Source organism: Podarcis cretensis, assembly GCF_951804945.1.
Source record: "Podarcis cretensis genome assembly, chromosome: 4".
Lineage (NCBI taxonomy): Eukaryota > Metazoa > Chordata > Lepidosauria > Squamata > Lacertidae > Podarcis > Podarcis cretensis.
Window position 1 is genome coordinate 74,134,543 of NC_137173.1, and position 23,945 is coordinate 74,158,487.

At 41.4% G+C, this 23,945-nt stretch overlaps 2 protein-coding genes across 5 annotated transcripts in view; one reads left to right on the top strand and one right to left on the bottom strand.

The window, feature by feature from the left end:
* The window catches only part of CYFIP1 (cytoplasmic FMR1 interacting protein 1), a 59,821-nt gene that overhangs the window by 30,054 nt on the left and 5,822 nt on the right, over positions 1-23,945 (top strand). For both annotated transcript variants that reach the window (XM_079972448.1, XM_079972447.1), the window contains exons 19-26: positions 850-926; positions 1,028-1,136; positions 2,414-2,533; positions 3,203-3,402; positions 8,534-8,621; positions 15,846-15,989; positions 19,220-19,310; positions 22,851-22,981. In XM_079972448.1, the coding sequence (XP_079828574.1) occupies positions 850-926; positions 1,028-1,136; positions 2,414-2,533; positions 3,203-3,402; positions 8,534-8,621; positions 15,846-15,989; positions 19,220-19,310; positions 22,851-22,981 (960 nt within the window). The remainder of the gene's footprint in view (positions 1-849; positions 927-1,027; positions 1,137-2,413; positions 2,534-3,202; positions 3,403-8,533; positions 8,622-15,845; positions 15,990-19,219; positions 19,311-22,850; positions 22,982-23,945) is intronic.
* Positions 10,440-14,344, bottom strand: FNDC9 (fibronectin type III domain containing 9). 3 transcript variants are annotated; one of them, XM_079974733.1, is made up of 2 exons: positions 13,748-14,344; positions 10,440-11,210 (listed from the first exon to the last, which is right to left on the bottom strand). In XM_079974733.1, exon 2 carries the CDS (start codon positions 11,161-11,163, stop codon positions 10,495-10,497), a length of 669 nt encoding a protein of 222 aa, XP_079830859.1. In that variant the 5' UTR covers positions 11,164-11,210; positions 13,748-14,344; the 3' UTR covers positions 10,440-10,494. The 3 variants fall into 3 exon arrangements, with proteins under 3 accessions (XP_079830859.1, XP_079830858.1, XP_079830857.1); XM_079974732.1 differs by having other exon boundaries at positions 10,440-11,272; XM_079974731.1 differs by having other exon boundaries at positions 10,440-11,275.

Sequence of the window (23,945 nt, forward strand, 5' to 3'; positions counted from 1 at the left end):
GGTTGAAAATCTGTTCAGCATCAGCACATGCGATTGAGTTTATTAGTAGGTAAAGATGAAGAGATGGTGTGAAGAGAACCTGAGTGAATGACAGGCACACAAATGCATGTTCATAATTTGCATGCAGGGAACAAGCAGTAGTGAATCTAGCACAAAGACATTCCTCATGTCTAGGTCGTTGGAACAAGATTTCCAGCAACCCAGTGCCACCCATGTGTGATATTATTTTATTATTAAATGCATTTTCATTGCATTTCTACTCACAAAAACCCCCAAGACAGTGTACCGTTTAGGCAGAACAACGCAGGTTAAAATACCTAGTAGAACAAAGCTGTTATTAAAACCAGAGAGTGGAATTTACAGCCCATCAAAAGCCAGGTGGAATGAAACAGTTTTTATAGCCCACTTAAAGCTGCTCCAGCCCTAACTTCCCAAGGGAGAGAGTTCCACTGTTGGGCATTGCAGCAGAAAAGACCCAGTTGCAAGTACCGACCAAGCTTCTCTGGGTGGTGAGTTTGAGCTGACTCCATTAAGAAGAATTGTGCTTGAAGCTGCATGGATGTGCAGAGGCCTATACAAGCATAAGAACTGTGCCTCTCTAGATCAATGCTGCACATGCGTGCTGCTTGTTGGTGTTGATGTGGTGTCCCCTTCGTGTATGGGGCTCAGGGCAGTCCTGTTTCTCCCCCGCTTCATGAACACATACTCATTGCCTACACCCTAAAAGGGGGGGGCCTGATGCAAATGGAAAATGTAGTCTACAAAGGCTTCAGAAGTAGATTTCCAAAGGGAAATGTGCGTAAGTAAATACTGTGTTTTAACTGAACAATTCATATGTTGCATCTTCAGGTCAATTTGTGCTTTGATCAGTTTGTCTACAAGCTGGCAGACCAGATATTTGGATACTACAAGGTGATGGCAGGAAGGTAAGTAGTCGTGTTAAGCAACTTTTTTAAGCTTCATGTTATGAGTTTTGAAATGTAGCTTTTCATCAACTGTTCATCAAATGTTCTCCCTTTCCAAATAGCCTGCTTTTAGATAAACGGTTAAGATCAGAATGCAAGAATCAGGGAGCAACGATTCCCTTGCTAACATCTAACCGGTATAATACACTCCTAAAGCAGAGACATGTTCAGGTTAGTAAGTATATGGCATTATTGGACTCTTCCCCACCCCACCCCCCGTCTTAATTATCTCCCCTTCAACCCCACTGTGTTGATGCTTGAGGCCCATCTTACAATTGCTTAAATGTACGAGACACAAGCTTGTTTTTCGATCAACTTGGCTTTGGAAATCTTTTGGCAAAGTCTCTCACGAAAGGGTCTGAAAGTAAACCTAGCAGCTAGGTGGATTGTTTTAAGTCCTGGTTTAAGTCACTGATTTGATTAAAGTTTCCATCTTTGCTTTCTGAGCAAGCAAACACTCTAACTGGGTGCAATTAAAATATATAGTTGCAATTCAGGAGACTCTTTGGATGGAAGATCAAACAGGATGATCTACTCTAGGTTGGCAAATGTTTCTGACTCCTTGTTTAATGATAGCAACAAATAACAAAAAGGCTCTGTGCTTCCACCCAAATAGGCTGCTGAAATGCAGAGAGCTTGAAGGGAAAGGAATAGGGATTGGATTTGGATGTGAAAGGACTTCAAGCCCAGTTCTGGTACTGAAAACCAGTTCCTAGACTGAGCATGCCCTTGGAGGCACCTTAATTCTAAATAATTACTCCCACCAAATCAGGAAGGAGGAACTTTGGCTCTCCAATGTTACTGAACTGTAATGCCCAACATCCCTGGCCATTCCTGATAGGGCTGATGCTGTCCCACTGAGCTACTGTTTTGCACTAGAGTCCATGTGTTGGACCAGTTGGGTTTTGTTCTAGATCCTTCAAGCCTGTAGTCTACCCATCTTCTGATTTATATTAATCAGGACCAGAATACACAGCCTCTGCTCATGCAACCCATCTGCCTTTTTGCACTACAGAATTTAGATCTCCTTAAGATAGCAATTGTGAAAGTCCTACTTTCTACCTCTATACATGTATGTAACAGTGCTAAGCAACAAGGAACTCTTAAAAGGCAAGAGCTGGAAGTAAGTAGGCAGAACATTACACAGAGAAACTAGGTTTCTGTGCAGTTTGATTTGTTAAATATTCATAATTTGCTCATTAATTTACTGTAATGTATAGAGCAATCCTAATTCTGCCTTAGCTGAGCCACTGCTGCAGTCAAAGATGATCAGGGCAGGGTGGGATTTTTTTCTTTTCTTTTAACAATGATGTAAACAAGATTGTATCCTATATAGGATTGCATTCTCTGTATAGATTTGGGAAACTTGTGTGTCTCTCTCTCTCTGTGGGTGTGTGTCTGTGTACCTCTTAATTTGATACAACAATTTGGAATTTCTTTTGCTTCAGCTTCTTGGTCGGTCAATAGATCTGAACCGCCTGATCACTCAGCGAATTTCAGCAGCCATGTACAAATCCATGGAACTAGCCATCGGTCGGTTTGAGAGTGAGGACTTGACTTCCATCGTCGTAAGTATTGAGGCACATGAGTGCTGCTCAGTTTCATGTGAGGTCAGGAATTGGCTGAAGATTTCAAGTTCAGCGTGTCTTAAACCGTTGCTTTCCTAATATTGCACCAGGTTAATGAAGGGAAGGGGGGAACTCTTTGTAACATGGCACATCCCGCCCCCCCGTCAAATGTTACCTTGTCCTTGACTGCTCAGATGTACTTGGGATGAGAAGAGGTGAAACAACTCCAATATTTGTGAGCCTGGTTTTATGGCACGGCTAATGGGAAGCAAAAGTTGAAGAGCTCTTAATGTCAGGAAGTGTAGTTTTTAGTTCAAGAAGCTCCTCTTCCTTAAACCTGTGTTAATAAAATATAGACATTTCACCTGTGGGCATTAATTGGGTCTCTGCGGAGACACATAAGCAAACCCTTCACATGCAAAACTAAAGTTGTCTGCTATTAGGAAGTGATTTTAAATACGAAAGAGTGGTAACTCCTCTGTGGATTTTATTCTGTCTTTAAAAAGCATATAATACTTGACTGTTGGCTTATAAACATGTCCGGATTTTTGTGGTCACATTCTTAAAGCTTCTGTTTTGTTGTAGACTTTGGCAAGTTTTTCAATGCACCCTTCCCTCCCTCTCACTGTCTCTTTCCTTCCTTCTTTATTTATTTTTGCTTCTTCTCAGGAATTGGATGGACTGGTTGAAATAAACAAGCTGACACACAAGCTTCTGAGCAGATACATGACTCTAGACAGTTTTGATGCCATGTTTAGAGAAGCCAACCATAATGTATCTGCTCCGTATGGAAGAATCACCCTTCACGTCTTTTGGGAGCTCAATTACGATTTTCTTCCAAATTACTGCTACAACGGGTCCACTAACAGGTTAGTGTGACATATTGTAGTGTGTGTGTGTTTAATTGCATTTAGCTTCACTGACTCTGAATCTACCTTGGTTTGCCAAATAGCTACATCTTAGCAGTTGCTCCACAAGCTCAGAAGCTTTGTTAAGAGCAAAAATTAATTTTACTCTGAATACATTGGGATTAAAAAAAATAATAATGTGCATTTTTAAACAAAAAAACAAAAACCTAGCCTGGGTCCTGCGTGTTCAGGGACTTCTTATTGTCTTCTGTGAGAAAGATTACACTAAGCATGCACAACCGCTTCCTTTTCAAAAAAGAAAATTAACTCCCTGCAGCTGCAGTGCTCAGTGTGCAAAGAGGAACTGTTGGCTTGTGGCCTAAATATTTAAGAATATACAGTATAATAAATTACGAACAGTTTAGTTGCCTCCTCCAGCTTCTTTTCATCCAGCAAACGTCAGGTGATTTTACATGTTTTTCTCCCACATGCATGATTACATCTACTCTGGTAGTTTTTTTTTAATTGTTCTCATCATGTACATTTAGTGGAATGTCATCCTCTATTGTAGCCTACAGTTTTATATGATGAAACTGTTATGCATGAAGAGGAAGCTTGAATGAACAAAGACTTGGTTGGAGGTTATTTATGCAGAACAGACTATGTTAAAGAAGTAGAACCTGAGTCGCATTTTCTATGCCTACTTAAAACTCACCTGCTCACCCAGCTGTTTCCTGGCTATTAACTTGCTTATAATCAGTATATATTTTTCTGGGGGTACTCAAAGGTACACAGCATCGGCATCTTCCCCCGTCCCCCAAATGTTAAAAATGTGGCACTTACTGTAACAACTTCATGGTGTGGACTGACACCTTCCCCCCCTCCAAATAACACCTGCATAGGTGTTCCCTGCCAACCCTGTCTCAAAGCAAGTCCTCCTTGGCCACACACAGCCTTGTTCTGTGTGATCGAAGCAGGAACAACCTACATTGGCATGCTACGGGTGGGACACCTGGATGCCTTGCAGAGAAGTGTACCATACCGCAGTGTAGGACCAGATTAAAGAGTGTTTGGCATGCTGTGTGTGTAGGTGCACTTATGTAAAGCCAATCCTGGGATCTGTGTGTTTATGTGCACACTGGGTCCATTGGTACCATTGTGGTGGTAAGGTAAACAGCATTTCCATGCGTTCTGGCTTATGTCACGGTAGCCCGTTGTGCCAGAAGCGGTTTAGTCACTGCTGTCACATGACCTGGAAAGCTGACTGTGGACGAACACCGGCACCCTCGGCCTGAAAGCAAGATGAGCACCACACCCCATAGTTGCCTTTGAGTGGACTTAACTATCCAAGGGTCCTTTACAGTATAGATGCTCAACAGCAGTAGTCTTTTCAGACCTGGAACCTCCTTTTAGTCTAAGCATGTTTTTCTTATTCTCCCGCAGCTCCCCAATTTATTTGTATGGTAAATATTTTTTTATGGTAAATAAATGTCTTTATTTGTACCAGCCCTTTATAGCAGTTCTCTGGCTTTTACTTGTGCAACCTCTTGAAACAATCCTTTACACTAGTGGAGTGTTGCACTAGTGGGTTTAGCTTTACTTGCCTCAGCAACCCTACGGTGTGAGGTACATTTTCTGTCACACATTGGACACTGCCCTCATTTGCACCTTATCATTCCTAAGGAAAATTGGTTGTTCTAACATATTTAAAAAGTTCTTCTCTCCACACACACACAATATATATATATTTGGCACTCAGCCACTAACTCACTGGGAATTCTTAATTCTGTGTAGTACTACTTGATGCTAGAGAACTCAAGTTCGCAGGATAATCAGTTAGATACAGTGGTACCTCGAGTTACAAACGCCTCAGGTTACAAACGCTTCAGGTTACAAACTCCGCTAACCTGGAAGAGTTACCTCAAGTTGAGAACTTTGCCCCAGGATGAGAATGGAAATTGTGTGCTGGCAGTGCAGCAGCAGCAAGAAGCCCCATTAGCAAAAGCACGCCTCTGGTGAAGAATAGTTTCAGGTTAAGAACGGACCTCCAGAATGAATTAAGTTCGTAACTAGAGGTACCACTGTATATAACAATAGGCAGGTTATACACAATCACTATATTTATGGCCTTAGCTGCTGCATCAGCTAGAATACGTACATTTAATCTTTTGCTACAAACATATTTTATTGAGCCAATTGTTTGTTTTCGCTTAAAAAAAACCCAACAGCTGCAAACTACACCCATTTTGTTCTGTGAATTTTATATTGATTTTAAATTGTTAACAGGCTTTTCTGCATTTGCAAAAAAGCTTTTTATGACTAGGGTCAAGGATTGAGGTCATTCCTGAAAAAGCATTATGTTAAAACTGCACTTTAAGCTGCACTAACTGTTTGTAATGGTTTGCTTTTGATAATGAAATGAGATTAAATAGTTGGGTGGTGTGCTATTAAAGCAAGCGGACATTTACTAATTGCATTGATTTGTATTTGGTCTTCTGTGCATCTATAAGACCAAATGTGAAGGGTGTTGATTTGGGAACATTAGCAAGGAAAAAAGGAAGAGAGGCATTGGAATCAACAGCAAATGCCCATGGTGCTCCTTACAGGATGTGCAGTAGCATGATGGCCAGGGCTTTACCTGAAAGTAAGCCCCACTGAATACAGTGGGACCTCAGGTAAACATGCCTACAGTTACGCTGTAAGAGTGTGAGTTTGAAGTGCCTTTAAGCAAGCTACTGTTCCTAAGTCACAGCCCCTAGGCTGAGGTGCTATATAAATAGGTAAAGGTAAAGGGACCCCTGACCATTAGGCCCAGTCGTGACCGACTCTGGGGTTGTGGCGCTCATCTCGCTTTATTGGCCGAGGGAGCCGGCGTACAGCTTTCGGGTCATGTGGCCAGCATGACTAAGCCGCTTCTGGCGAACCAGAGCAGCACACGGAAACGCCGTTTACCTTCCCGCTGGAGCGGTACCTATTTATTTACTTGCACTTTGACATGCTTTCAAACTGCTAGGTTGGCAGGAGCAGGGACCGAGCAATGGGAGCTCACCCCGTTGCGGGGATTCGAACTGCCGACCTTCTGATTGGCAAGTCCTAGGCTCTGTTGTTTAACCCACAGCGCCACCCGCGTCCCTGCATAATAAGCAAGTTATGTTTCTGTTTCGTCTTGGATATGTTTATCATCATAAGATTTGCATTTTCCTCACAGAGGAAATAGGGGATTGGGGAGAGAGAGTGCTGCTGTACTCAGGTCCTGTTTGTGGGCTTCTCGCAGGCAACTTTGGCCATTGTGAAAACACTATATGTAGATGGGCCACTGGCCTCATCCTTCAGACTTTTCTATTGTTCTTATGATATCAAGAAGGAGCACTTTAGAGCTCCTTACTCATAATGTGATGGTAATCTCTACAAAAACAAGCCTATAAGGTAGGCCAGTACAGTGGTACCTCGGGTTCCAGAGGTCTGTTCTTAACCTGAAACTGTTCTTAACCTGAAGCACCACTTTAGCTAATGGGGCCTCCTGCTGCCGCCGCACCGCCGGAGCACAATTTCTGTTCTCATCCTGAAGCAAAGTACTTAACCCGAGACACTATTTCTGGGTTAGCGGAGTCTGTAACCTGAAGCGTATGTAACCTGAAGCATATGTAACCTGAAGCGTATGTAACCCGAGGTACCACTGTATTACTTTCCAAGGATACTAGTCCACTTCTGTTTGATCCTTTTACTGTTTTGATACATCAGTGTTTGGAGTAATAGTTTGCGCACTGTGTTCTTGTACCACCTTGTCCAGCTAATGCAGTTTAGAAATATTATTGCCAGTGCTTTGTACAACCTGTCGCTAACATTCAGTAAATATTTTGTAGTTGTATTCAGTTTTATTTAGATGGTGCCTCTCTTGTCTGAAACTCATGCTTGGAATTGTACAGCCTGAAAGGGAAATGAAAACACTTTAAAAACCTGGGTGGTGTTTTTGTCAATTGCTCCCACCCTCCCCCCAAAAAGCGTTGGTAACATTTTGATTTGTGTAATCTACTTTACGTCGACTGCTTAGTGCTCTGCTGATGAAAATGAGTAAATTGCTAGGAAAGTCATCATCCAGAGATTAAAAAGTGGCATGACCTGATTATATCGATGCATGCCAAAAAAACCCCTACAATTTAGCAACATAGCGTAGCGAAGTAGATTTTGGTGAAATAATTTTATCGGAGAAGCTAGAAGGAAAACACATCAGACTGAAGGCGAATCTGCATTATTAATTTGGGTATTTTAACTCCGTAGCTAGTCTCTCTTAGCTGTTTGAACATGTGAGAGAAATTATAAAAGTTATCTGAAGTTAAAACAGGGAATGTTGGTGGGTCGAAGCCAGGGTGTGTGTTCTAAAAGTAGCCTTCAGGAGTGCCTAAACATTATTGAAGATGTCTGGAACAGATCCTTGCCAATGGCCAGTACAATAAAGTTATTTGGATTGGACAAGATGCCAGAAAAAAAGAGTTCAAGAGGACTGTAGAAAAATCTAACACCACTTCTGTTTAGTGCGGGCCATTCAACCACAGTGTGCTATTGATCAGTATATTAATGAGCATCATTGTAAGAGGCTTTTAAGGGTTGCATCTAATGGTGTACTCGTCTGATAGTAAGCTTTCCATCAATGGGAGGGAAGCAGTTGTTGGCAATTCCTGCTCTTCCTTTACCTCCCCCTTTGCTGGTAAATCTCCCCCATTTTGTTGACAGAAACCTTACTGATTAGATATAAACGTGTGTATCACTTACGCAAGAGACAATAGCAAAAAAATGTGCATCAATACATAGTGAAACATAAACCAAACATTAGTTTGTATGGGATCATAACATCATGTCAGTAACTTCAAATGATACTCCCTTCTGGGAGGAATCCAAAGCTTGAACAAATAATGGACTTGTAGTTAGCATGGAAAGATCCAATCCCTCATTCCCACCCCCGTTTAATGTAATCAAATCTTCTATTCTGAAGTTTTCATACTATCTACAGTATATATAAATCCTGTGATGCACGAGAAAAGATTTCCCCATCATATCCCTCAGAATTTCAGCTCCACGTTAGAAATAAGCTGGCTGTTTTTCCAAATGTGGTGTAGAAATGTAAATTGTTGTCTATCTTGTTTGATTTATATAGGTTTGTTCGAACAGTACTACCGTTTTCCCAGGAATTCCAGAGAGATAAGCAGCCTAATGCACAGCCACAATATCTGCATGGATCAAAGGTTAGAATTTTCCCATACTTGATTTTTTCTGTGGTAGATGTTGGAAAATTACACCCCACAGCTTATGAGCTATTAATACTTGCACCATGTTTCTTTATTATCTTCTATCTTAAGCATATTTGTACTGTATAAATCATATGATATAATTATTTTTTTGATTCTGAGAGATACACTAGATAAAAGTGAGGATTAATGTACCAAGGTACTGGTCCATTTCAGACACAAACAATACAGGATTTTGGCTTTTGTGTTTTGCCCCTCTCCCTTGCGTGTTCTGATTACCTTTGGTTTTTTCCCTGGTTTGAACAAACTATAGTTTCCTGCGGCATCAGAATAATAAGAGCAAACCATTTATTGCATCCAAAGCAGAACTGGAAATTGTGATTGTGATTTGAAGTTTCATGGCAGATAGTAGCTCATGGGACACCTGAAAGACCTAATGCAGACTTACTCTGTGTTAGAACCCAAAAACAATGATTTTCCGTTCTCATTTTACTTTAAGCACTATGTGTGAAATATAACTAATCACAAATGACTGAAAAAATGGTATTCAGTATCACTGAACAGTAAAAGAGCAGCGGCATCCTTTGTAAATGGCCAATGCAACATCTTTAATTTTAAAGGGCGGAATCAAACCTTTGAAAATAACCAATGAAAATAACCCCTTATTAAGTGTTAGGTGAATAAGTAAGACTCGTTCGGTATTTATTTGGCAAACATCTACCTTGTGTGGCATCTGAGTTTTTTTTTATTTGTCTATCTTAGTTGTACAACCTGTTAGATAATCCACATGCCAGTTTCCTTTATGGTATTAAAAACTGGAATATGTCACAGATTATTTACACATTGCTGTGTAAATGAAAACAGAAATATTTACATGTTGCGAGGCTTAGGTTAGTACATTAGCAAAGCAGTCCAGAAGAGACAGCTAGATAGTTAAATGCTAAGAGAAGCATCTATAAAGTACTACAGTGATCAATGAAACATCTGTACACTTTTCTTTATAGTTGCACAAAGGCATGTTAGCTTGGACCATTGACACATAATACATTCCAAATGTCACATCACAAGTATAACTGGTATATGACGATAACTTTCAAAAATGGTACCACTCCTAGCAAAAGCAGGGATGGGGAACCTCTGGCCCTCCAGTTGTTCTTTGAACATCCTTGATCACTGGACATGCTTGCTGGGACCCATAGGAGACAGAGCCCAACCGCATCCAGGTTCCCCATATCTGAGCTAAGGTGTTAAGAGGAAGAAACTTTGCATGAAAAGACTTCAGGGTAGAATTCAGGGACTATTTGAAAGCAGGATAATCTCTTGACACACTCACCACTAAGATCCCATTGCCTTTTTTATCAATTGTGTATGCAATAGTTGGAGATGACTGAACTGTTATAACCTACGTGGATACCATTTTATAACTGTTCCAATTGACACATGTTGGCTAAGTCACACAAAACCAATTCTACGCTCGTAGGGGAGTTTTGGATTCAAGTGTCATGGCAAACGACAAACCCCATTTGAAATCAGGGAGGGTTTCTACAGTTCAAAGAAATAAACGATAAAACATTGAGTACTCTTGTGGCATGCCCGAAGTAGCTCCTTGAATCCCAGCTGTTGATTCGTTTCTTCCTGCCCCTTGCCATGCTTTCCTAGAAAAATCAAGGAGGCTATTCTATATCTCCCTCCTATGTGTAGTTTTCGCTGTAAATAAATAATGATGATATGATTTAGCTTTGTATGCTGCAGGAGATTGTTATTTAGGGGTGTGATTGTGTTCAACAGGGCTTTCAAGGAACAATTCGCAAATAGATTTCAACATACATATTGTTACACACAGCAAAACACTTGTCCCAGTTAAGGATATCTAATTTATGGCAGATTGACAGACAGACATAGGCACAAAATCCTGACTTTTGGAGCTCAGCATGGTGGGCTTCTCAGATGTTGACGGATTTGTAATTATGGTGGCTAGTTGGACACCATCTGTATTTCTAATTTCAACTCGTTGGGCGTGCTGGGTCTGCTTGTTGAATTCCTCTGAACCACACGATTCATTTTTTGCCCATGCCTCTCCCTTATCTTCTGGTCCAATGCTTTGTCTGTCAGAGCTCTCTCTTCTTCTGCGGCACCATAGACGCAAGCAACCATAGACAAAGATGCCAACAATGATGAGAAGCAAGACCGTGCTGGTTAGCCATATGCCCACGGCAAGGTCTTTCTTTTTGTTGCTTGTGGATGCCGGGTCTTGTTCAGGGGTGTTAAAAATTCTGCACTGGTCACTGGATGGGTTTGCCGACTGGCACGTTACACACAGAATGTAAGTTGTTAATGGGATCAGATTCTCAATGACAAATGAAGAACGGCTAGCTGGCACTCTCTCCTCTTTCTGGAAATGTTTCCTGGTGTATCCTGACAGCATTTTGTCCCAGTTTGGATTGTACATGATGCTGTAAAAGCTGTCGGTGCAGGTTGCCATTTTGGGCCAGATTACTAGGGCTGTGCTTCCTGTTATGTTTTGTACTGTTATCCCCATTGTGATACCGTCTTCTCAATATTTCACTTCCACAAACAGCAATAATCCTTAAGATTCAGGAGACCAAAAAGTTTCAATAAGCAGAGTTGAGAGGAAAATGAAAACTGCTCTTCTGGAATTTAAGGGTGGGTTGGGGAATAATTATTTGAAAACATTACTTGTATTCCTGAAAGCATTTTCAGACAGTAAGCTGAATTTAATTTATAATAAAATGTAGTCAAATGAGACGAGCATGTGTCATTCAGGCATTTACTTACTACACCACTCTTCCTTTAAAAAACAAAATAGAAACTCAGAGAGGCTTACATGAAGCTCCTAGTGGCCTTCCATCCATGCACCAGTCAAGATTTTTTTAAAAAAATTGAGCCACAGAACTGGATAAAACCAGGCTTTTTAGATCCTTGCTTCAAATAACTCAATGCTCAGTAAGATATAATTTGAAGTGCATTTCCTATTTAGTTGGAAATCAAGTTTCTTAAGTGGAATTATTTCAAAGTCATGGAATCTTAGTACAGTGGTACCTCTGATTATGAACTTAATTCGTTCTCGAGGTCCGTTCTTAACCCGAAACCGTTCTTAACCTGAGGTACCACTTTAGCTAATGGGGCCTCCCACTGCTGCTGCGCCACCAGTGCGCAATTTCTCTTCTCATCTTGAGGTAAAGTTCTTAACCCAAAGTACTACTTCCGGGTTAGTGGAGTCTGTAACCCGAAGTGTTTGTAACCCGAGCTGTTTGTAACCTGAGGTACCACTGTACCTATATTTAAATGATGTTTCATTGGGCATTTAATCTGATTAGCCATTGTTGTGCTTTATTTTCCGTTCTTGCCCCTTGCGCTTCCAAGCCAAGGCAGTGAAAAACCTATGATGCAAAATGAAGCTTTTGATTGATACAAAATACCATCGAATCCAATTTTGTCAGGGAACAGATCTCGTGTTCAAAGAGAAAAGCTTGCTGTCCCACATTACTTATGGCTTTAAAATTTAGTGCCACATTGATTTCTTTATTAGTTACCCTCTGTATAAGGTGATAGTGTAGAATTTGCTAAAATACCACTCTGCCATTTGCTAAAATACCACTCTGCCATTCACACACCCTTTAAAGTTGCTATAACCATTCCAGGTTGACTTGAAAGATGTGAATTGCACTTCAGATATAAAGGATTTAGCTTTCAGAGAAAGGGCTAAGCCTTTTTTGGCATTCAGAATTTGCTACAGTTGTGAGAACAAACAGTAACTTCTTTCAGGTGATTTACACTGCCTTTTAATGCTGTATTGTTTTTAACACTCAATTGGGAGCTGCTCAAAGTGGCTGGGGAAACTCAGCCAGATGGGCAGGGTATAAATAAATTATTATTATTATTATTATTATTATTATTATTATTATTACTACTACTACTACTACTACTACTACTTTCCCTGCACACTTTTCTCCAACTATGCCCATGCATGTGAAAGTATTGTGCAACTTGACTCTGTATTTAAGCATTGCTTATTAGTCATCTTTTAAGTAAATGTGACAAGGTATTGTTCATGACTAATAATATTCAAGTAATAACTCAAGTATTTCATGCAGAATTACTCATAGTCACAGAAAGGAATCGGTTTTGCATCAACATATTGAATTATACATTTAGCCTAATACATGAGGGTCCCCCCCCCCTGAAATTGGTTAAAAATATTATTGCCTATAGCTGACATTTAAGACAATCATTTGGGAACTGTTTTTCTTTCCAGTTTGTGTATAAAATTGTTGCATAAAAGACCTCACCAATAAGTTTGGGTTGCATCACTAATTGCTAAATAGTATTGAAGGATTGTCACATTTGTTGATGTTGTAGAGTTAAGTGGGAAACATACTTTATTTAGGTTCAGTACTAGACCATAGCAAAATCAAATTTTAATTATATTAAAACAATCTCCCCTTTTAAAGAAAAACACCTAAGTCTCCTGAGAACTGATTTCTCAAAAACTCTCCTTCAGAGTTTGTAAGTTTTAGGTTCTTAGGAGAAATATAATTGTGTTTTTGTTTTGCTTCAAGCTGAGATGAACAAAAGTAGAACATTTTATTTTTTAAAAAAAAATTAAAATATTTGATTTTCAATAAAGTCAAACCAAACCCTGAGAACTACAAGCTCATTTTCTCTTATTTTCATGAACTTAACAGTAATAGCAAACCTGCTGAGAGGCACCACTATATTGAACAGACATAAATTATTATAGGAGAGGTGCATCACAATATAGAAATGATTCTGTATTTTATTATTTTTACCAGATACAACATTATTTTAAAGGTGTAAGTGTTCATTTATTCTTCTGTTTAATATTGCATAGTTGAGCTGTGCCTTTTAATAGGTTAGAGTAAGTGTGTGATTTGAGGCTTCTACCTCTTATCTGTGTAGTCTTCAAACAAAACAGTCTCTCACTCCCTCTATCTCATATTTATATATATATATTTTACACACAAATTCACTCCATCCCTCTTGCATATTAACATACATATAAGTTAAAGGTTTTCTTTACTGACTTGCTGAGGAAGAGTGCCCTGTGTTATTTTTATCCAGTTTTAAGAGTCCATACTTACCATCAGTGTAAAAATCCTGAGGCTTTCATCAAATACTTGAGGGGAAACCTCCGCTGGGTTCTCAGTATCCTCCTTGGAGCAAATAGCTTTCTTCATGGTCCGTGGTTGCCAGTTTTCCCCCTAGCAGGCTACACGGACTAAGTTCTTGTTACGTGACACTTCGACAGGGATGCGAGCAATGAGACCTCCTTCGTCACCTTTCTGCCAACGTTCATACGCAAGGGCATCTTGTCTTAAGTGTTCTGTTGCCTAGGTTTTCCGAGGAGAAAAGCAAGTCTTCACTTTCTCTTGCTTATGCTCCCTGTTAGAAATTGGGTGGTTGGAGTGCTCCAGTTAGGTTCTTCTTTTGTGTTGCCTGGGCTTGCGTTGCTGCTGATGCAAGTGAATAATGCTCTGTTCTTCGGTGACATCACTACTTAAATTCCTGGGCTTGGGGAGGAGGGGGCGTAGCTTTAGGAAGAGCATTTTGACTTGGTTACCTTGAAGCAGCTTCTGTCAAATCGCTGCTATTAATTTGTCTTCTCTATTTCTAGATTATATGGGTTTCCCCCTTAAAAGCAGTTTCTCTCATGTTTGGCTAACATATACACATCAACATTACGCATTAGATCTGTTACAAGTACATAGCATTTCTTGTATAACATAACATTTCTTGTAGAAACAGTTTTAAATCTTTATGTATCATTTCTGAAATATTCAATGCTGACTGCTTGTTGGCAACATTTCTCTCTTTAGTAGACACAGTTGTCGTGCCACTACTTCCTTCTAGAGCTTTTCTGTTGTACTATAGATCGTGTGTGTGTGTTTGTATGTGCGTGTTTTTGTAAAAACACGCACACATATGCACATGCACAAACATATATATAGTATGTAAAAGGGGGGAAATGGAATTTAATCCATGTAGCTGTGCATCCACTTCCAGCTATTTTTTCAGAATCATATTTGCAGCTATTTGGGGGGGGGGGAATCAAAGCCTTCAACGCAAATAAAAAAATAGGAATCTCATTTAAAAACCAGAGTTGCTGCATTATTTTTTCCATCCTCCAACACCAAGGTTGGAAATGCGGAAAGAAGGGGGGAAGTTATGTTTTAGAGCCAATTGCATATCCCAAATGTAATTAGAAGACCTAATCTTGTAATTAGATGTAGAAGCAATGTAGCTTTGTAAGATCCCTTCATAAACTATCTTTCTGTGTGTAGATATATATTGCAGCACTCAGGAATGTGCTATATTCCAGCAAGCATTCATTTGTAGCTTGATATTTAAATAAAATATTATCCGTCAACAGGATTTAATTTTACCCGGAAAAAATTTTGTGCATAGATTTCGATAATATACCATTCAGTAGCAGCTGTAGCTCCCAATTAAGTATGAATTGCTTCTAACGTAATTGTTTTACACAACACAGGGTTACAGGTGCACTTTGGGAGGATATAGGTATCCTTTTTATATTTTAGTTTCTTCCATACATATCCCACCAAGCCAGCATACATGTGGTTCCCAAGCAGTGACATATAGCTCTCTTCTCTTGGGGCTCAATTTCCAGGATTCTCTGCTTAATTCTATATTTCAAGTAAATCAAAACACCTACCAAAAACACCTAACATTAAGCCTGGAACAGGTCATAACACTTTTCCCTAAACTTTACTAAGATTTCCTTTAGCTACAGGTGTATTTTCTTCCAGTTCATATTAGCAAATTTAAATTGTCCTAGGGTTGCTTAACTACTGCAGTTTGGTAATTTCAAAACAATGTGATATTTTTTTCCAGTTAACAGAGGGGAGGTCAGTGCAAGGTTTTGACTTTGAGTTTAAGAATATGTTTGAAAATTCTTCTGTCAGAATTATGTTTTTTTTATGTCAGTTAAATGCTTTAAAATAACTTCAGCATATTCTGGTTTGTTTGTTTGTTTGTTTGTTTGCAAGAATTGTGTGTTACCTTTTTAATAGGTGAGAGTAGAATGAAAAGTTGATATTTTTTCTTCAGTTTTGAATGAAAATGTTTGATCAGAAAAATAATGTTCTTTCCCATGGAAGATCTCTTAACAGGGAGAAAGGTCAGCCAACTACAATTGTGTGTGTTTTTCTTCCTCTTTAGGCTTTGAATCTGGCCTACTCCAGTATTTATAGCAATTACAGGAATTTTGTTGGCCCTCCCCATTTCAAAGTCATCTGCAGACTCTTGGGATACCAAGGCATTGCTGTGGTAATGGAAGAGTTACTGAAAGTCGTCAAGAGCCTGGTACGTTGTCCCACATGCTGTTCTTCATTTCAGTATTGATTTTTAAGGGAAGGGGAATTGATTCTTCTTGTTTAGTTCACTGAGCACCCAGCAGACATTTACCTGACTGGGTAAGCACAGGATAACCATACGTGCTTCTTGAGGTACAAAGGAGAATAGTTTGAGAACAGCAAATAACGGGGGGGGGGGGGGAGCCTTGTGTGTGAAGAGACACGCCTGATGATGTGTCTGATACTTGAAAGCATCATAACACATTTTAAAATTTAAATGAACCATGTGAGTGCCTTGCATGAAACAAATTCTTGTTTTTGAGGAGAGAGAAAAAGAAATGGTGTGTGTGTGAGAGAGAGACTCTCTAGTACTTAAAATGATTAGGAAATGAACAGACATTAAAATCTTGCTATGTAAAACTCCTTGGCTTGCACAGTTCTGTCTACAAAGACAAAGTACAGTGGTACCTCTGGTTGTGAACAGGATCCGTTCCAGAGGCTTGTTCGCAACATGAAAAGCCCGCAACCTGAAGCACAGTATCTGCGCAGGTGCACGGTTTGATTTGGCACTTGTGCGCATGCACGAAGGGCAATTTGGCGCTTCTGCGCATGCGCGAGCAGCGAAACCCAGAAGTAACCCTTTCCGGTACTTCCGGGTCGCCGCAGGACGCAACCTGAAGCAAATCATGAAGCAAACGTAACATGAGGTATAACTGTATTTTGAATCTGGCCCAGACTTATCTTAAAGGTAAAGGTAAAGGTAAAGGTAAAGGTACCCCTGCCCGTACGGGCCAGTCTTGACAGACTCTAGGATTGTGCACTCATCTCACTCTAGAGGCCGGGAGCCAGCGCTGTCCGCAAACACTTCCGGGTCACGTGGCCAGCGTGACAAGCTGCATCTGGCGAGCCAGCGCAGCACACGGAACGCCGTTTACCTTCCCGCTAGTAAGCTGTCCCTATTTATCTACTTGCACGCGAGGGTGCTTTCGAACTGCTAGGTTGGCAGGCGCTGGGACTGAGCGACGGGAGCGCACCCCGCCGCGGGGATTCGAACCGCCGACCTTTCGATCGGCAAGTCCTAGGCGCTGAGGCTTTTACCCACAGCGCCACCCGCGTCCCTTCTAGACTTATCTTAAATTAGGCTTAAAATGCTGCATATTCATTCATACCCCCATGTGGCAGTTTGCGTTACAAAAAAAAAAAAAATCACTTTCACCACCATTGGGACCTTTTTTTCCTAAGCCTACGGGAGAGAGAGAAGGCATGGAGAAGCTTAAATGACTATATGTGGATTGGGGATGGTAGTGTAGGAATGTATGTGACGGGGATGTCCTTCCTTGCCCATTTCTGCCTTCCATCTACCACTGGTATGCAGCCTCAACTACTTTCCCTTGAGGGAATGCAGACTTCAGCTTAAGAGAAGTTTCCCCAGGCCTCTCCTAAGTCTTGTGTTAGAGCCAGAACATTTTCAGAACCTCTGTTTATTTTATAATGAACATCTTTAGGTAGCCGTGCATAAGGGAAGTACAAATCAGCAAATTATAACCAGCGACATTAAATTAAAAATGCCTCAGTTTGCACATCTCTCAGTTGCTGATTACTCCCCGCCCCCCCCCCCGCCTTGCTGGTTAAAGCAACAGCTAGGAGACTTTCTCTCTTTCTCCTTTCAAGCCTTCGTTATCATTGTTCCCAACAGTTAATTATATAGTGGGCAAAACAGGCGAACCTATCCATTAGTGCATATCAGATTGACTTTAGTTAGTCTTCAGACCTGAAGGCAAAACAAGTGGTTGGCGTACTAGGAAGACCCTTCACTGCAAAATTAAAGCTCTTGGGTATGAATCACATTTCATAAGCAGACGAGATTAAAAATTGGTCTCGGTGAAACCAAGCAACACCCGCACACCCTTGTACTGTTTGTCTAGAATGGCTCCAGGCCAATATAAAACTACTGTTACAGATAGGTAGCCGTGTTGGTCTGCCATAGTCAAAACAAAATAAAAAAAATCCTTCCAGTAGCACCTTAAAGACCAACTAAGTTAGTTCTTGGTATGAGCTTTCGTGTGCATGCACACTTCTTCAGATACACTGAAACAGAAGTCACCAGACCCTTCTATATAGTGAGAAGGTGGGGAGGGGTATTACTCAGAAGGGTGGTGGGATTGGGTGATTGGCACCCAATTGGGTGATGACAGCTATCTGCCAATCACCCAATCCCACCACCCTTCTGAGTAATACCCCTCCCCACCTTCTCACTATATAGAAGGGTCTGGTGACTTCTGTTTCAGTGTATCTGAAGAAGTGTGCATGCACACGAAAGCTCATACCAAGAACTAACTTAGTTGGTCTTTAAGGTGCTACTGGAAGGAATTTTTTTATTTTGATAAAACTACTGGTTATTTCTGGGTTTTGCCTTTACAGGGGAACATTGGGTCTGCTTGTGCATGGGAGCTTCCCCCCTCCTTCTCTCCCACTGCAGCCCCATGCACACAATCCAAGATGCTTCTCCTGGTAGTGAGAGGGTAGACTTGGCAAAAGTTAGGGCGAGGCACCGTGCAAGAAGTAGCTTGAGCAAAACTGCTTTTGCCTGTTTTGGGTTATTCTCCCCACCTACCCACCCACACATACCATAAACACCACGTTCGAGGTCTTTCCTGGTGATCCCCAAACCATAGGAGAGCTTCTAAATGGGCTTTTCAAAAATTGAGTATGTATTTCAGAGTTGGGGAACGTTTTCGGCTCCTTAGGCCAAATTCTTACCAGCATTCACTTTGTGGACCAAATTAAACTGTTGAGTGGGGTTGCCTACCTTTCAAGCATATTATGCAGTTATGATGTCACGTAACTGACAGGTGGACATTGCCACCCACCTTTCAAAATCCCTCATGCTGGTTTTCCAAGTGCTCAACAGCTAGGTGGTTGTCAGATGTTTGGGAACATGCTGTAGCTTCAAGGCCCTTCTGCTGCATACAAAGAACTTTAGGACAGCCTCCGCACTCCCCTTTGAGCCTTCTGTAAGCCCTGTACAAAAGCGCTCTTTGAAGGACCTGCCCCCTCCTTCTCCTTTAACTATAGGAGTGAACAGGCAGGCAGCAGGTGGTATGGGGCCGGGGGTGAGGCAGAGGAGAAAAGGGGCTGCATTTACTATTTGGAGTAGTAATACGCCAGCTTGTGCTTATTGTGTGTCACAGCCTGACTTCTGTTTTTCTTCAGCAATACTAATCCCCTGTGTTCTTGCAGCTCCAAGGCACCATTCTGCAATATGTGAAGACGTTAATGGAAGTGATGCCGAAAATCTGTAGGTTACCCAGACATGAGTACGGCTCCCCAGGTAAGTTACCTTTTAGATCATGTCATTCCAATGTTAAGAGCCAGTTTTGTTCCTTGGCTTTAGAACATTATTTAACAAACATTTTAGAGAGGCAAACAGTACTGAACAATTTTGTTCTCACATTGTCGTGCAGTGCGTTTCCATATTTTCTCAAAATACATTCTGTGGGTATGAGAGCAGGGCCATCTCTGGGGTGGTGGCAAATAGGGGATACAACCCTGGACCCCTCGCCTTGTGCCAGTGGTCACAGTCAATGCCCGACTGCCATCCATCTAGCAATGCTTCCCAACTCCTCCCTTCCCATAGCATGGAAGGAGGCGGAAGGAACTTACTGACAATGCTGCCTTTAAACATCAGAAAAATAAAAAGTGTAAGCCACAGGTGGGGGGGGAGGGTTCACTGCTGCTAAAGCGCCAGCAAAACAATGGGCAGTATCCAACTAGACAGTTCTGCCGGAGCAAGGTTTTTTTGTTGTTGTTACTGTGCAATAGAACCTTCCCACCCTCTATTCTCTTCCACTACACAGCTAAAAGCCCTTATGTCAATAGAACTATTTAGTTGGATAACACCAAAAAGTAAAGATGTGGGGAGGAGAGCTCAATTACACCACCTTTGCCAATGATAGCAGAGGAAGCAGAGAGATTAAGGCTACACGATGTGATTTGCTCCAAGTCCTGTACCTCCATAGGGACAGGGTGCCCCATAACACTGAGATATCATCAACGCTGCAATAAATGCGATACTTGCAGGGAAATATTAGGCTCCTGGTTTCCAACAAAGCCTTTCCCTGCTCACCCAGCAGTCAGTATTTTGTGGCCTTCCTGCACCTTTATAACACTCTGGCTTTCAGCCGCAGCTGCCACTCCCATGTGCTCCCTGCATGCACTATTATTCTGGCCAACTCCACAAGCCCACTTGTCCCCTTAGAGCAGCAGTTCTCAACCTGTGGGTCTCCAGATGTTGTTGGACTACAACTCCCATCATCCCTGAGCTCTGGCCTTGCTAGCTAGGAGTGATGGGAGTTGTAGTTCAACAACATCTGGGGACCCGCAGGTTGAGAAAGGCTGCCTTAGAGCAATGTTAAGCTCTCCCCTCCCTTGCCCCCTTAACACTCCTCCCTTTGGCTCTCTTTGTATCTCCTCTGCCCCTTTCCTCACCTGCCTAGCCCTCTCTCAGGTCTCTCCTTCACAGTCCACTACATACTTTAGGCTGGTTCCCACCCAAGGCTCCCAAGTGTGGAGAACACCTGCAAACATTCTTGCTTATTTCTTGTCTTCTTGTGTGGATGTGGGAGACAAGGCATTGCAGATGCCGACAATGTATGTGCTTATCTTTGACTTCTGGAACATTGATGTGTCGTTCAAAGCTTGTTGTATTCAGTAGGTGTTTTAGCTCTTTAATACAAATGGCCCTGGTAAGGGCAGCTGCTCCTGGGATGCCACTTCAGAAGAATTATCACTGATGAGCCATTATTGTTTGACTGCGATTTTGAGATTTATTCTCTTCTCTGAGCCTAACCTCTGCAATTTCAGCATGACTGAATCATTGCCCTTTGTTCCTGGCTATGAGTATGTTTTCTCCTCCTCCCTCTTACTTCCTAGCTCCCCGTATTATTGAGCCTTATTAGAGCTCCTTTTGACTTGGGTTTAACTTCTTGTTAGGTGCTTGACTCCTGTTAGCAAGACTGAACATAAGTCAAAGAGGCTCTGAGTTGTTGAACCCTGTGGTTCTCCTTTCGAGCTGATTTACTGCCTCATTAGCTATTGTTTAAAAGTGTGAGGGGTTCACTCGTCGGCTACCTTACAATCAGGCAATGGAATTTTTATACAAAAGTCACACTTGTTTTAGTAAGTATTATGGGGAGTCAGTTAAATAGAAATAAAACTCTGTACTCCTATCCCACACCCAGCAGAAAGAACATTGATTGCAGCTTATATTCGGGCCAGTACAGTAACTCTCGCCTAGCTTCACTTCGCCCTCTAGCAGAATCAGGAGGCATCAAATTTCTAAAATTGTTTATTAGTATTATTAGTATTATTATTAGCCTTCTGGGTATCAAAATTGACTCCTTGTTATCATAGTTGTTTTTTATCCAGCTGTCTCCTGTGATGTGTTTTCATACATACCCTAATTTTTCTAAGATGTTAATCCTCGGACAAATACTATTTTAGCCAAACCCATCTACCTTACAGCTCATGCATGCCTTACATACATAGACATTTCTGGTTTGAAGGATCATCTGAATACAATCTAAGTGTTGAGTACACACCCAATTTTTAGCCATCTCCAGTATCTTGGAGAACAGGCAGCTCCTAAACTCTCATATGGAAAAATAAATGTATTCTTAGGCGTAATTCCTATTATAACTAATGCATGCTTACTGAGTGTACAGAGGGTTATCAAGATTGTTCCCTAACTTTTGGATATTTTTTGTAAATGTTGCACAAGCACATATATTTTAACACACTGATTATGTATGATCGTAAGCCCATGAAATTGGAGGTAAAGATTGCACAAGCTTCAAAAATCGCCAAAAAAACACTTCTTCTTGTTTAGTCGTTTAGTCGTGTCCGACTCTTCATGACCCCATGGACTATAGCACCCCAGGCACTCCTGTCTTCCACTGCCTCCCGCATGGTCAGAGTCATGTTGGTAGCTTTGAGAACACTGTCCAGCCATCTCATCCTCTGTCGTCCCCTTCTCTTTGTGCCCTCAATCTTTCCCAACATCAGGGTCTTTTCCAGGGAGTCTTCTCTTCTCATGAGGTAGCCAAAGTATTGGAGCCTCAGCTTCAGGATCTGTCCTTCCAGTGAGCACTTAAGTAAAAACACACACACACAAAAAAAACACTTACGTAAAGGTATAAAATCTGCTTATTAGACATGATTTGTTTCCTTACCACAGAAGTTTGTACACATGCTTATTTGCACACATCCTACATGTGTACAGAGCTTTTATGTGTCCTCTACCTTCAGAGCTCCTGTGTATGACCTACCCAATATTTCATAAAAATTGGGTGACCTTTGTTGTTGAGTGAAGCCCCTTACAGCCTATAGCAGTGGCTCCCATTTAGCTAAGCACTGTGGAGCCCCTGTTTTTCAAAACGTTGATTTCTCTCTGGTAGTTTTTGTCCTTTGAATAGTTCCACCATACCCACCAGCATGTACTAGTGCAAAACCAGGACACGCATCATCCGAGCTGTGCTCCTGCAAAAGTCATGTAACCCATGCATGATAGCACTGTCCTCCAAGACGGGAATATCCCTGACGGGTATGTGCCATGGGTTCCCTGGGTGGGTTACATAGACCCCTCTGGGGTCTGCGGACTACACATTTGGAACCACTGGCCTATGGAGTTGTCAAATACAGTATTTTTGTCCCTGTTGAAAATTGCCCTAATGAGAGTGTTGATCAAAATGTATACTTGGAAGATGCTAATTTTCTGTGAATTTTTATCTTTACTTCCTGGTGCACAAATTCATTGCGGTGTTGATTTATCTCGCTTTCTACAATCTCTGTCTCTCCTCATTTTATGTCTCAGGTATTCTGGAATTCTTCCATCACCAGCTGAAGGATATTGTTGAGTACGCGGAACTGAAAACTGTCTGTTTCCAGAATCTGCGGGAAGTGGGAAACGCTATCCTTTTCTGCCTCCTCATTGAACAGAGCTTGGTAAGCTGGTGATTTGAATCTATATTCACTTTCAAATACTGTCTAATATTTTACTTGTTTTCAGGTGACACAAATTCAGCTCTTAAGTTTCAAGTCAACTTTCCAGTCCTTTAAAAATTTATTTCTTTGGAAATAACTTTTTGAGGCGGAGTCGGGGAAAGAATTCATTATGCGAATTAAGATCCAGAATTACAGAAATGGTAGACTTTTTTCCCCCTTCCTTTATTTTTATACTTGTAAAGAAATGTTGTGTTCTTCTGATGCCATCTGGTGTCAAGATTAGGAAAGGTAACTGCAGCTTTTTGTAAAAAATAAATAAATTATTATTTATTTATTTTTAAAAAGGGCATGCTGGCAACTCCGTCTCTTTTCATTCAGCCTAACAATTCAACCCTGGCACCAAAAGCTGTGAAACTTGGCTTGAATAGAGAAAATAACATGTTACTTAAGAACAAGGTAGTTTTTCCACCTTTGGTCCCCACCCTGCACTCAGGTCTCACCTGTGGCTCAACATGAAACAGCAACCGCCCTGGGAAACAGCTGTGACTGATGAGCTAAACCAAGGGAGGGTAAACAATGGGTTTCAAATACTTGTGGGGGTTAGGGACTGCATGCAAAGACAGGCTCTGCTGGATTGAGCAGGTCCAGTAGTCCAGAAGGCAGTTTCTACACATGCTGTAGAGGGAAGTGAGGGGCAGATGAGGCTCATCAACCTAGGAAGGTAGCCCATCTAGGAGAAGGAAAACTCTGATCCTAAAGCTCTGCCTTACAGGATAACTTACAGGTAGAACAAAAGGCTAAGGAGCAAACCCTACACAAATCTGAAGTAGAGTCCCTAAGACGGTTGATTGGCACCTTGTACGCCTCCTCCCAGCAACTCTGGCAGCCAAGCTGGTGCCAAACGCATTGTGCTCTCCTTTCCTTTGGACCACATCAGCGAGGCTGAGAGGGAGGCTTTTGTGGT